The sequence below is a fragment of the Accipiter gentilis genome, chromosome 3 (genome assembly GCF_929443795.1).
Source record: "Accipiter gentilis chromosome 3, bAccGen1.1, whole genome shotgun sequence".
NCBI classification, from domain to species: domain Eukaryota; kingdom Metazoa; phylum Chordata; class Aves; order Accipitriformes; family Accipitridae; genus Astur; species Astur gentilis.
The window spans coordinates 17,506,794-17,521,537 of NC_064882.1; the positions used below are offsets into that span (position 1 = coordinate 17,506,794).

Genomic DNA, 14,744 nt, shown 5'->3' on the forward strand with positions numbered 1-14,744 from the left:
TTCCTGTCTTCTTTTTGTGGTATATTAATATTCATTAATGGCACCCTTTTTACTGTGTGCCTTATTTAGCATATGCTGAAATCGGTCTACCTGTCTCTGTGGTAGCCTTCCCAAGTACACTGGGAAAGCTTTAGTCATCACGTTATGATAATATTTAATATTTCACCTTACGAGACACCTGTGAATGGCATGTCTAATTTCAATAATACACCCACATATCTATGTATTGTACTGTAGGCTTTGCAAGAACTATTCAGGGTACTACATCATTTACTTAAAACATCTTGCTGTATTGTACTTTCTAGCTTCAGACTCAGCTGGGTTGACTGAGGGGAACTGAAATAAATGGTTTAGCTAATAAAGGGCTGATTATTTTTAGCGTTGGCATTTACAGTGAATTGAAACAAACAGCATCAAAATTGTACAAGGTATTTGAGTCTCATGATGAGCTGCAATAGTTCTATTTGCCATACAAATTGAATGTAATGAGTCACAACAAAATTCTGGGCTAGCTCTTTAAATCACGTTCATGTATTCTGTATGTAGTCTTTCTAATGTTTAGTCCAATAAAAAATGTTACATAGCCTATAAAACACTGGACATTTTTGTTATATATTGTCCATGTACACACTCTATTGTACAGGGCCATCCATGTCATGCACTTGGAGCTGAGAGGCTTTTTGTCAGCAGTAACCAGCTGGTGCACAAAAACAACTCATTATTCCTCGAACTATGTGAGAGATTAACAAGACTGAATGCACTTCAGGCTCTCCAAGTCACGGATCCCAGACACACAGAATTTCAAGGAAGAAGAGATGGAGCAACGATGATTGGTAAGAGTGCAAAGGGACATATACTATATAAGCCCCCTATGCTCTTGAAAGAATGAGCCTTACACACCAGTGGTTGGTTTAACTTGCAGACCCCTGGAGAACATCAAGATGAAGATGCCACAAGAATAACAATGATGATAACCAAACAGCTTAATTCACTGAATCTCTCAATTATTTCTGTCTTGCGAAATTTTTATTTAACCTACACCATCAACTTGAGGTAGCTCATCTTTAAATAAAAAATTCAATTATACCCTACAGAAATAGGTAATTCCTCAAGGCATTAAAGATTTTATTTCAACTTTGATTCTCTAACTGACATAAGTTTAAGTTGTGCTTTTATAGCATGCACTTTACAAGGAAATGTAGTTAGCCATCAGCAGCTGAGAGGGACTGCATACGTCCCAATGGGAAAGCTGACCATGAATACACATGAACCAACTCAGAGTCCACTGGGCAATCCTACCTGCTTTTTTGCCTAAAGCTACTGCCTGGCTAGCTGTTAGCAAGGAGGTACAGTATGACTCTAAACTACTAGGGAGCTAAGGAAACATGAAATCATATAAAACTAATACAAATGAAAATACATAACATAAAACTCTGCAAGCAGTCAAAAAAAGTACCTGAACAGAATCTCCACAAAAACCAACATCTTCCCGCCCCCCCCCCCCAAAAAAAAAAGCTGCAATATACAGCTGAACTCTAAGATACCACCGCACCATGACACCTACCTTACCAAGACAATCCAATAAGAACATTTCTCCAGGGAAGTAGGTGGCACCTTTGAATTCACCATCTAAGAACCCCACACAACCTTGACACAATGGAAGGGGAACCCCTCCTGTTCCCATTAACTGTGCACCCTTATCCATTGCTGAAATCAGGAAACAAATTCAGACTAATCAGGACTATCATACCTTAAAAATAAGTTTTCTTCAATCCCTCTGTCTTGCAGCTTTTAAGCCCTGTTATATTTTCTCACCTAACACTAACCCTTCCCAAGTCATCAGTGAAGGCAAACTTCCTGCAGAGCAACACAAGTGAACAACAACTAACCTTGCTAGAACGGGAAATTAAAAACCTGCCAATACCTCTTTACAGCCACCATTACCAAGGCTCACAGAACACAAACATTAAAATCTGCATTCCAAAACATTCTAACCTCAAAACATGGCATACCTCATTCAATACATCCAATGCTTCACAGAAACTAGATGGATGAAACTAGTGAATCACTATGCACCAGAACGAATTAAGATGTGCTAGCAATCTCCTCCCCCTCCCTCTCCCTCTCACCTGACTAATAACCTGGTATCTGGCTTTTGTGGTTTCTTGCTGTGTCTCAATAATTCCTGTTCCACAGATAATAAAACCCAATTTTTACTAATTAAATACCAACTACCAAGTGATATAACCAATTAACATAATTTCATTCTAGTATTAACAATTATGTCCTACATTTATTTTATTTAGATCTCTTTTAAACTGGGGAAGTGTGACTAAACTGAAAGTTTGTCTGTTTCTCCCCCACTGTACTGATTACGCTTAAGTATCTAAAGCAATTGCTTTTAAAATTTCTGCCCAGTCCTTTTTAATATCCCAGTGTTCAAGAAATACCAATAATTAAACATCCCAAATCAAATTTGAGGGTATAGTGGTTTTGATGTACCACAATATGTAAGCAAGCAATAAATAGTTTAATACTTCAGTATTACATACAGCCTTCATACCTGGTTTTCTCTGGCCACTGTAGCTAGGTCATCTTGCAATCGTCTGTTTTCTTTCAGAGCCATTTCCTTTACTCTTTCTGTTTCTGCAAGCTCTATGTGGGACATATCAAGCTGGCGATGTAAGCTAGATATCTCATGGTCTCTGTTGCTCAGCATGTCCTTCATCTGGCTAGCAAGTGGAAATCTTATTTAAGTTGTCTATTCTTATACTATACCACATACCACTGGAAATGATCAGTCATGGAATTTGGATATACAAACTTTTTTTTTTTTTAAAAAAAAGGTAAAATTCTTGCTCTGAAGGCTGACAAACTGAGTCTGAACATAAACATAACCTACAGATGTAAAACGTCAATATGCACAAATAAAATGGAATTAATCTTCAACTTTGAAGATATATCTGCTAAGATGTATCTTATTATGCAAACACAGATTACAGATACTTATGTTTATCTGTGTTTGGTAGTGGTTACAGTATGCTAGCCATTGCATATTTTATAAACCATAAAGGAAGACCACAAGCTTACACTTGAAAGACAACAATCAAAAGAGTAAGGAAGAAATTAAACAAAAAAGTAGAAATATAAATATGTGTGAATTTAAGTAAACTTTTGCATTAGTTTTTTTTACCACAGATACTTCGTGCATCAATGTACTAAATATTCAGTTACACTGGTCTTCAGATGTTTAAATATTGGTGTTTAAATATTTTCTTTTAAAAGGTATAGTTTTAAAAGTCATGCTTAAAAAGAAGCAAGAAGGAAAGATCAGATGAGCCCAGCTAAAAACTACATAATTGTATTCTAATTAAGACCGTACCGGTAGCTTAAGCTAGATGAATTAACTTGCCAATAATTAAGAGTTCAGCTCCGAGTTTTACCTGGGTCAATCTAACAATATCTAGTGGAGCTGTTAGAATACTAAAAACTACTTCTTAACTGAGAATTAAGAAACGTTACCAAGTTATGAAAATAAATATAGACAAACAACTGTTAATGGCTGTCTTAACAGTATCTTGGCAGCCTGCAATACAATTGCAGGGGAAGCCTCTTCAAAAGTTGTGGACATCTTTCTGAACACACTACACTCCTTTACTTGACTTAAACAGAATTAACTCCATTTCACCAAAATAACTAAATTAGACATCTACTTTCACTTAAAATAAAACCACTGAAGAAGGCATCCGAGTCTTTACTTACTCTGCTGAGGACTCCAGCTCAGAGAGAGTTAGACGTAAATGAGTAATTGTTTTTTCCTACAAAAATAAAAGCAAAAATTGTAATAGGTATTATTCTATTGCAACATAACAGGATACTTCAAGTTAAAGAACTTTAAATTTAAACCTTTATTTAAATCTTTCACCAATAAGTAACTGCATCTTTGCACATTCAAATTTCCAAGCTTCTTTTCTTTACTGGGAAAGGATTGTCTTGTCATCAAAAAAAGATGGAAGACAGCTATAGATTGTCACGTCAGGCTAGAGCCTTATTATATCTCAATAAATACCTCCAAGTGCAAAATGCAAAAAATACTTATTTTCTTGGAGTGTCATAACAATCATAAAATGCCATTGAGCTGGCAAATGACTCTTTGTATTGGCTAGGTCCAAACATAGTTTTTATGGGATGCCTAAAGCTCTGCACAGGCTTTGTCATCAAGGAAAAAATGTCTCCCTAAAATGTAACTGCTTTAAAAATCCCCAGATGCACTCTGAAGTAGTACTTTTACTGCACATACCTTGTTAGCTAAGTTGTCATCTAAGCATGCAATTCTTTCTGTTTTTTCATCTACCGTTTCTTGAAGACTGTCCTTTTCTTTGTCCAAAACAGTAATAGTACTTCTAAGCACATTGACTGCTTCATCCTGTGAAGTGCTCCTCTGATTTAACCTATCTATAAATAAAAGAATAAGTACCTTCTATTTTAAAAACAGGAAATAACCATAAAAATAACTAGCGATTACCTATTTTCTCCTCTAGCTTTACAATTTCTTCTTGAGCTGACTGCAGTTCATCCTTTTTAAGGGACAATCGGTGCTGTAAATCTTCAACAGACCTCTGGAGTTGGTCATTTAAGAGCCTGGAAAATCAGTATACAGTTGAAAAAAGTTTGGGACTTATTCAGGGTCATCAACTTATTGGCTCTTCACAGTTGCTCCAAATGATGGAACAGTTTCACCATAACCTCATTATAGGGTTGTGTCATGCCAACCAGCAGCACAAGGTTGTGTCATACTAACCAGTCCCCTCTCTCCCTCTGGGAGAGAGAGGGCTGTTAAGGATTGCTGAGGCCAACACCATGTCGTGGTTTAACCCCAGCCAGCAACCAAGCACCACGCAGCCACTCACTCACTCCCTCCCCACCCAGTGGGATGGGGGAGAAAATCGGGAAAAGAAGTAAAACTCATGGGTTGAGATAAGAATGGTTTAATAGAACAGAAAAGAAGAAACTAATAATGATAATGATAACACTAATAAAATGACAACAGTAGTAATAAAAGGATTGGAATGTACAAATGATGAGCAGGGCAATTGCTCACCACCCACCGACCGACACCTAGCTAGTCCCCAAGCGGCGATTCCCTGCCCCCACTCCCAGTTCCTATACTGGATGTGACGTCCCATGGTATGGAATACCCCGTTGGCCAGTTTGGGTCAGGTGCCCTGGCTGTGTCCTGTGCCAACTTCTTGTGCCCCTCCAGCTTTCTCGCTGGCTGGGCATGAGGAGCTGAAAAATCCTTGACTTTAGACTAAACACTACTTAGCAACAACTGAAAACATCAGTGCGTTATCAACATTCTTCGCATACTGAACTCAAAACATAGCACCGTGCCAGCTACTAGGAAGACAATTAACTCTATCCCAGCTGAAACCAGGACACACCACTTGGTTGCTCTGGACCCCTGCAGCAAGTCCACCTCAACAGCATTCCAAAATGGAGCAATGGAATCTCAGTGGAATCACCATGACAATCTGAAACATTAAATTCCTCAGATTTTCATCATGTAACTCTTGTTACTCACGTCTTTTGACTCTTCGGTTTATCAAGATTTTGATATGTAGCTCACAGCAGTGATTATCAGCCACACCACATTTTAAGAAGCAACCAAACTGACAGCTACAGTTCTGATCCTACTTTAAGAAATACAGAGGCTGAAAGATTTATGAAACCATCTACCTACATAGTTGGTTTGCTTAGCAAGAAATACCAAAGTGACCTAAGAAAAAAAAGACTGCAAAATGAAACTCCAAAGTAATTAAATGGATTATTTACAAAACAGGTCAGGAAATAAACATCCCTCTGAAGTGGGATCCCACAAAAGCTAGAGAAGCTTTTTATTTAAAAAAAACCACAACAACAATGTGGAATACAGCATGTCTGCAGATAAAGATTACTCTCACTCAGTTTAGAGTGAAGCTTTAGAGGGGGAAAAAAAAACAAATGGGAGCAGGTCCCAAACAAAGCTATAACAAATTGCCACCATGCACAAAATGGAACCAAATGCTGAAATGACTGTAACCCTACTCCTTTTCTCCTCCTTTTTATAATACCAATGCTTTCCACTAAAATTATAAGGAACCTAACAAGATATTTCATTTTTATGAATGTTGTCACAATTTGACGAACAAATATACTGATCATTTTACTAACAGCCTTCTCTGCTCAATTGTGAGCATTAGATGAACTCCAAGGCCTGCTTCTCAGCTTCAGTTCTTCCTAATTATCCACCCTGCTATTGTACTGTTCTACAGTGCAGTATAGTACTGTTCAGGTGTGGGCGGGGTTGCAGGGTGTGAGCCACAGACCCTGGTTTCCCATGTAAAACATCCAAAAGTTCTCACCTACAGCATTACCTATCCTGTAGTGATCTCTTACATCAAAGGCTGTAATTTCCACCTAAACCAATTACCAGATTTCCAAATTTCTGCCCAGATTTATTCAAGTTTCCACTTTCTCTAAGCTGCCTTTCTATTCCATCACATCCAGATAGCTGACGGAACCTCTTTTCTAAAAGAACTTTTAAAAGAGTGCAGCAATGATCCTGCAAGTTTAAATAGGCCTTAAAAATACATGAGTATACTTGATCCTCCAGTTCTGAGCAAGTTGGTCAAGTCCCCACAGACTGTGTCTATGGATCGCAAGATGTCAACTGTCAACACTGTAGTATGTATGTGATCGTACTAGCATATAACAGAGTGATACAAGAAAAGTAGCTCAAGTAAAATGCCATTACGGAATGACTCTCCATGAACCACTCAATTGTGGAGTATCAATGCCTAATGCTTGGCAAAAATTTTCAGTATTACTGACAACTCTGTAAAATCGACACAATTTGGTCCTACTGCTGCAGTTGCAAAGGCATCCATCTTCCTTTTAACAAACAGCAATTGGAAATGCTTTTAGAGATTTTCTGTTCTGCTACATTCACAAGCAGAGAACACGGTTGTTAGATGAAGCAATTCTAAAAGGAGGAGAAAATTTTCATTTGCAATTAGCCATAAAAATTATCACTATATCTGATCTTCAAATAAGTCCAGGAGAAGCTTGCTGTGAAAAGCCACCACAGCACTTTCCTTACTCATATTTACTTTTCCTTAAGACAAAAACAGTACCAAGTGGTTTGGAAATATTTTATGGTCTTTCGCAGGAACTCAACTCTGCTATACAGTCACAGAACAAATAACATTATGTTAGCATCTGTGAAAGACCACCACATTCTCTATTAGACTTACTGAAGTGAGCAAATCTCAGCTTTAAATTGAGAAGAATCATCAGATGTCTGGGCAAGTTTACTGGACTTCAATTTTAATTCATTTTCCAAAGAGTTTATTCTTTCTTTCAGGATAGAGACTGTAGTCTTTAGTTCACACCTTTCCATCTCAAACTGCAATTTGAAAAAAATAACCAAACATGTTATTGTTGTAGAAAGCTATCACAACTTGGGTTTTAAATTTAAGTTGAAAACAGCTAACAAAATTAATTGCTTGAAAAGTCGATCTGATTTTAGAAGTAATAAAATCTTTATTCCTAAAAACGCACTTACTCCTTGAATATTATTCTCCAGTTCTGAAATATCATGCTGCATCTTTGATTTTTCAAGGTTAGCTGCTTCTTGCTGAATCTGAAATAGAAATGTAGAATTACATGTAATAAGATACACATTTTTAGATTTAACCATAGAAATTTAAGCTTACTGTTTAAGAACACATTGCTCTACATTCTTAGATGAATGACCAAATGCAAAGTTCTCTCTATAAAACTACAGCACATTAGCTGAAAAATACACCACTGCCGCTCAATATAACATCACTGAGTATGGTTTTGGTTTTTGTTTTTTAAAGAAAAAGTATATTTATATTTAGTCCCAACCAAATTAGTATTTGTGAGTTGTAAAAATATTACTGAGCTGAGGGCCATATGAAAGGCTGCAAGCATGTATAGCCTAGTGTCCTAAGCTGTTTTAAATTAATTTATGAAATTATCATTAATATTAAATTTAAAACAGATTACAAAGCTAACTGGTCTTTCTCCAAGTCTATGAAAATTTTTTTAAAAAATTATTTGTCTGTTGTCTGATTTCTGTGCATAAAAGCAGTGAAATTATTAAACGAATTCTCAAACTTCCTAGAAATGCCCGAGATGAGTGTTTTTGCACAGATATTTCAAAGTGGCACACATACAAAACATTGGTAGTCACCTACACGAAGAAAGGATGGAGCTGGAAGCACATCTCTTCCACTGCATGCACATGCTTCAATCAAAGAGGTCAGAGTTCCTGCTACTGCATACAGGTACACTACAGTTCTCTGGTTTTGCAGTAGTAAATCAAACTATGGAAATATTCATTGTACAGTCAATCTTGATATGTGTCGTCTTTGGATCGGTCCATTACTATATTTTAAATTTCTGAATTTTCAGGATGTTTTAAAAAACCTGTACACATTATATTAGTGACCCAATAAAGAAGTCAGGGAACCACCCCCCCTGCCCCCAAATCATCATATGCTCTTGACTACAACCAAATAAGACGTTAATGGACATTAATACCAGACATCAAAAGGTCAGAGTAACAGGAAAATTATTGCATTAACAAGTATTTTTTTAAAGGTTAAAAATAATGAAACTTGGATTGCTATGAATTTAGCAACTCATATATTCACACAAATATTCTGTGGTTGGGGCTTCATATCTAGGTTCTTCACACAAGGTGATGCCATGCTTGCCCTCAGATACCTAAAGCTTATGTTCCTCTCCCTCTATCCCCACCTAGGAACTGAATTTACAAGGATAATTCAGATAATTCATCACGCTTTCTAAAGTGAGTTTGAAATCAGAGAAGTTCAAAAGTGACTGAAGAGGGCAACTGACAGCCAGCCAGACATAAATACAGCATTATTGTATAAGCCTTCCCTATATGCCACCTCACTGTAAGCAATGAAGCTATAAAAGCTCACCTTTAATTTTTCTCTGAGGCTTTCTTTTTCCGCTGTTAGTCTTCTAAAGTCAGTCAGTGCAACGTCTCTTTCTTCTTCCACACGACTTTGAGAAACTAAACTATGTTTTGCTTCTCTTCTCATCCTGTTCAATTCACCCTGAGACTTTAAAAGATTATTGTTTGTTAGTACACATAGATTGCAATTAATACAGTGTATACACTAACAAAAAAGAAAGTTTCAATGCTGTTATTACAATAGAAGTGGTATTATAGTCTTATTTTTCCCTAGATAACTAGAATATATTCCCTAAATCACGCAGTGGCATGACAACTTATGCTGCCAACATACTCCTCATCCTTTTACTGTTCCAAGTGTAGCCTAACTTCACTGTTTTCTTATCAGTTAACCACTACTTCTTCCTTGCTTTCTAGCCTGTATCCTTACCCAACTTTTTCATGAATTCTATTGATTTTTTTCCCCGGATCTTTCTCATTTCTGAATGCCAGTACAGAAAGTTATAATAGCTTTGAAATTAATATGCTAACTTTGGAATACATAATTTTATTGACAAGTAATAAAAATAGGTATATATTTTATTATTCTAGGTTGTACTCTAGTAGGTCTATACTCCTCAAGTTCTATTATAGAGACAAGCTTTTTCATTTTAAATAAGCAACAGTACAAGTGTTACTTGGTTATTTCAACGCCAATTATAAACAATCTCTTCTTACCTGCTCATAAAGAACATTTAATCTATCTCTTTCTGCAGTCAATAACTTGACATTGGATTGAATTTCTATCATGTGTTTTTCAAATCTGTCTAACATGGACCGTAGCTCATCTCTTTCTCTGGCGATCAATCGAAGATCTTCACTCTGCAAAATTATTAATAAAATTTATGTTAAAATATACTAATTAAAATATTTGGATAATTAATACAAAAAAAGAAAGAACTCACACTATTAGTAAGACATGAAAAAATATATACATAATAAATCTTAATTGCAAGAAAAAGCCTGGCATTGGTGTTATAATTTAAACAATAAGAACTAACTATTAAGGAGAAAGAGTGAAACAGCTAACAATTAGATTTCAAGCTTTTACTGTTTATCATCTAGTTCTATTTATTTCAAACTGATCAATAATTAATCAATATGTTACTGTAAAATGTGAGTAGGAAAATAAAATGCAAGTTTACTGGAGTTTCTCTCAGTTAATTTTTTATGTTAAGAAGATAATTTTAAAAATACTACAGTCCTTTACTGTTACTGAATTCAAAAATATATTTGATAACTCCTTAAATGGTTCTACAGTATTTCCATTATTTTTTCAGCCTGTCTTGACAGCAGGAACTTTACCTTCTCTGGAGTCCTACGGCTTGGGCTAGGCCTTCGTTTTATCATTTTCTGAAGATATTCTAATTCTCGCTTATAATAATCTCTGTCATCTTCTAAAGTCTTTACAAATGCATCTAGACGAGATGGAGATTTGTCTCCTAGGGCTATACCATATTCTAATCTCATCCGTTCTATTTCTAGGACAAGTTCTCGTTCTGCAGAAAAAGAAATAAAAATAACTGTATAGGACCTTCATGAATTTCCAAAAGACATTTGCATTTGGGATGGACTAAGTCCCAGCAACCATGTGGGCAGCAAGTCTGCTGAAAAGGAGGTAGGAATCCTGGTTGACGGTAGGCTAAACATGAGTGAGTAGTGTGCTTTGGAACCCACAGAGGCCTAACAGTATATTGGGCTGTATCAGTGGAGACACAAACTGAGGGATGCAATTATTCCCCTTTACTTAGAACTCATTAGATTGCATTTACAATATTGGGATCAGTTTTGTCCCTCTAGTACAAGAAAGATGTTGATAAACTTGAGTGAGCCCAGGAGAGGCCCTCCAAGCTGGCCAAGGAGCAGAATATTTGCCCTATGGGGGATGGTTGAGGAAACTGGGCTTGTTCAGCCTGGAGAAGAGCTGGGGACACAAGAGAAAACTGACAATAAATACCAAGAGAGGGTTATAGTGAACACGGAGCCAGTTTCTTCACAGAGGTACGCAGTAGGTAAACAAGGAACAATGGTGATTAATTGCTACAGGCAATTACAAGCAATACAGGGGAAAAAAATTTTACCCTACGAATAAACAAACATTGGAATGGGCTGCTTAGAGATATTGTGGAATCGCCACCCCTGGAGGTTTTCAAGATCCAATTGGATAAAGCTCTCAAGAAACACAGTCTGAATTCACTCCCTCAGAAAGACAGAGAATAAAAACAGTTTTGGACAAGAGAAATTATTTTGTATGAAACTGCCATAGCATTAGTATTAGGATGTCCTGTGGGATCACAGTAAAAGCTCAGCTTTCAGTTCTCACGTACAGAATGAAAACATGTTTCCGTGACAAAAGTTTTCACTTCAATTCCGACTGAAGACCTACAGTCTTCTTTTAATTTACATATATCAAGCCTTTTAGTATTCTTAACTGTATCTTAACTAGGTAAGGTTTTTTATTTCAAAAATTATAGGAACATAATTTACAGGAATCTACATTTCATGCTCTACCTTTTATTTCCAAGTTCTCTGTTTTTTCCGTCAGCCTCTGTTTCTCTTGTTCAAGCTGGTTTAACAACAGTTCAAGATTCTTTTTATCATCTGCTTTTCCAAAGAGTTCTTCATTCAGTCTCTCATTCTCCCTACGACATGAGCACAACTCCTGAAGTAACAAGTATTATTACAAAAATTAGAAGTGCCAATAGAGTCATGAAAAATTATTTAACATTTGGTTAAACTTTTAATATTTTAACTTTTAATATTCAACACTGTTTACTTCTGTTTAACCTGTTTCATGCTTCAACATTTGTTAAAGGCTATAATTGTTTTTATACTACATTTTATTACCTCAGAGTAAGCATTACTTTTGACGCTGTTTGCAATCAGTAACAAAACAAGCAAGATTAACCCTTGTTTAATTCAAGAAACCAACCAGAAGGATAGTGGAATACAAACATGGAAAAAAGATATAACTAAAGCAAGAAATAGTTTTTAATGGCATTTAGTAACACTGCTGGTGTTAAAGTACATCACAATACAGCATCTCAGTCAACCCAATCCTGCAGCTCATCAAATACTATTTGGCACGTCTTATATCTGGTGCCCTGAAAATGAAAGATTTTTGTATTCACTAGAAATACTAAAACAAAACGCTGTACTCAAGTAACACAAAACTTGCTATACGCTGGAAATAGTTTAGTCTTCAAGGAATTAGTAATACTGATGTTTTTCATCTGGGCTACTATGCTTGCTTTCTGAGTGAGCCAGGTATTGCATAATTATTCACATGCTGATTAAGAGACAAAGTAGTTTCTAAAGGAAGAAAATCCACTAGGCTGTCATAACCCATTTGTGGTAACAATGGTTATGTTATGGAAATTACAACTTCAGACAGCAGAAATAAGGAAATATACAATAAGGACATAGTCAACCATACTGTCTACAGAGGTTTCTTTCTGTTTACTTTTGCAACAATATGATGTAGCTTCTTTAGCTCTTTCATTTATTAATTAGTAATTTATTACAATAGAGTTCTGGGTACTATAAAAGTTCTTGTTAATTGTTAAATTGTTAATTTTTTTAACAAATGAAAGAACCATGTGGAAGACAGTATGATAAAAATGCTACTAAAAAGAAACTAAAGTATTTTTACTTACTGATTTAAGCCTTGTTATCGTTTCTTCAAGATCCTGTATTTCACTGTGTTTTCTTTCAATTTCTTTCTATCAACCAAAATTAACCTATATGTTAGAAGTTACATATTCAAAATTACAATTCCTTAGTTACAAAAAAATTAAGGAAACGGACTATTTTGTAAGAAATAAAGTATAATTAGTTCCTTGTAGTCTGCCAAATTTCAAGTAGCAAAGCTCCTATGAACTGAAAGCACAAAAAATTTGTGGTATACACACCCATGCTCTTTTGGAGGACAACAAATAAATAAATCATTGCATGACTCTTTATAGAAAAAACTCCTCCAAACACAGGCATCACTGTTGCAAATATCTATTACCTATCAATATTTTAAATACTTCAGAATTTTATTTCACACTAAGCTAACAGGAGGAGGAAGACAGGTTGCCTCTCAAATAAACTCTTTTCACCTAATACAGTAAAGAGACAAAATTGCTGTGATTAATCATCTTTCAATGAGAAATTATGTATAATATTAAAGTAAACTGTAAAAAATATCTTTTTAATCTTCCTTTACAAGCTGATAGGTCATTTGTTGCAATTAAAAGATATAAAGCCACCTAAGAGCTGAGCAGATCCTTCACACTGTAACACATTAGTGATTACCTTTGCTTCTCCTATTTCCTTATCTGCAGTCTCAAGCACAATTTCCTTATGTCTTTCCAACTGCTGTGCCAAGTGGTCTATTTCATTCAGCTCTTGACATAGTTCTTCATTTTTATTGCTTAAATGCACTACCTCACTAGTCACATTTTGTTTAGTGTCCAAGAGGTCTTGAATGCGATTTTCAAGTTCTTTGTTCGTTTGCTGAAGATACTCAACCTGAAAGGTATTTTTCATTAAAACATTAATATGTATTGTTAAACTAGGTAGCAAAATTTCCTCCCCATCTTCTGAAATATAGTACCTCTGTATCTATAGTAATAAAGGGACATCCTGTTAAAAATGGCAAGATTTTCTATTTTTAGAACTTAATGTTTATCAACATAAAAAAAATACGATTTTACAAAGGTGAAGGGATTAATATCTACACTGTTCTTTACCTAGTCTCCAAAACCTGAGGTTTATTTTAAAAACAAAGTACTGAAAAGCAGAGATCTGTACAGAAAGCTGTCTTGAGCATCAGTCTGATAGACCCAGTGTACTCAAGAGTTTCCCTAAATTTCACAAGATACGAGGACACATTCTTCTCTCCACCTTTGTAGTATATTTGCTAGGCTTAGTCTCACTGTTACTCCTTCATAAAAGTGAAGTTTTACAGATCAGATTCCTAAAACCTATCTTTCCCCCAACATATCTCGGCACCTTAAACACAACATCCTCAGAAATCCTGCTCATACAGACATTGTTTTTCCCAGTATACTTTCCCTGAGAGTAAAGGGAAGGCAGGCAGGGATGTAGGGTAGAAATAAAAAATATACACAGTAAGTTACACTACCCAGGAAAATGGGAGCCTGAAGCATCTTGAAAGATTCAAGATAAGAGTTGCTCCACTTCCATCTCCACACAACTTTCCTCAAACTCCAGAAAGAAGCATTACTGTAGACACAGAAGAAAGTCTGAGCCCTGTCATAGTCACGAATACTACTACATAGGGATATCCATCCATTTATTGTCAAGAAAGAAAAGTGGTATATTGGCATTGAGCCTGAGCAAATAGTCTTGATGGCCCAAAACCAGCTTTATGCAGCTCTGGTCTCACTCTCCGTACAATCAATTTATGTTGAGCATGACTTACTAATTCAGGATCACTGAGCACAGCTGTACTCCTTCCAAGTCATAGCTCATTCCGTATTTTTGCAGCACTGAACCTAAGCTAAAACTCTGCAATGTGGCTCTCATGCCACTGTAAATCATGCACAATCAGTATACAAAACATATAACTCAGTTGGAAAAAACAAAGAATTGATAGTATAAATCAAGATGGGCTTCACTTGATCTGTATTCCAGCCTGTCCTGGTGGGTTTTTTTTTGGTTTGGTTGTTCTTGGTTTTTTTTT

General features: G+C 35.9%; 1 protein-coding gene across 2 annotated transcripts in view; it reads right to left on the minus strand.

Moving 5' to 3' along the window:
* Window positions 1-14,744, minus strand: part of CEP135 (centrosomal protein 135) — a 41,474-nt gene that overhangs the window by 12,835 nt on the left and 13,895 nt on the right. For both annotated transcript variants that reach the window (XM_049793519.1, XM_049793509.1), the window contains exons 8-19: window positions 13,352-13,567; window positions 12,709-12,774; window positions 11,564-11,714; window positions 10,358-10,551; window positions 9,731-9,874; window positions 9,018-9,161; window positions 7,607-7,684; window positions 7,296-7,447; window positions 4,526-4,641; window positions 4,301-4,455; window positions 3,763-3,818; window positions 2,564-2,732 (exon numbers count right to left, since the gene is read on the minus strand). In XM_049793519.1, coding sequence (XP_049649476.1) covers window positions 2,564-2,732; window positions 3,763-3,818; window positions 4,301-4,455; window positions 4,526-4,641; window positions 7,296-7,447; window positions 7,607-7,684; window positions 9,018-9,161; window positions 9,731-9,874; window positions 10,358-10,551; window positions 11,564-11,714; window positions 12,709-12,774; window positions 13,352-13,567 — 1,641 coding nt within the window. The remainder of the gene's footprint in view (window positions 1-2,563; window positions 2,733-3,762; window positions 3,819-4,300; window positions 4,456-4,525; window positions 4,642-7,295; window positions 7,448-7,606; window positions 7,685-9,017; window positions 9,162-9,730; window positions 9,875-10,357; window positions 10,552-11,563; window positions 11,715-12,708; window positions 12,775-13,351; window positions 13,568-14,744) is intronic.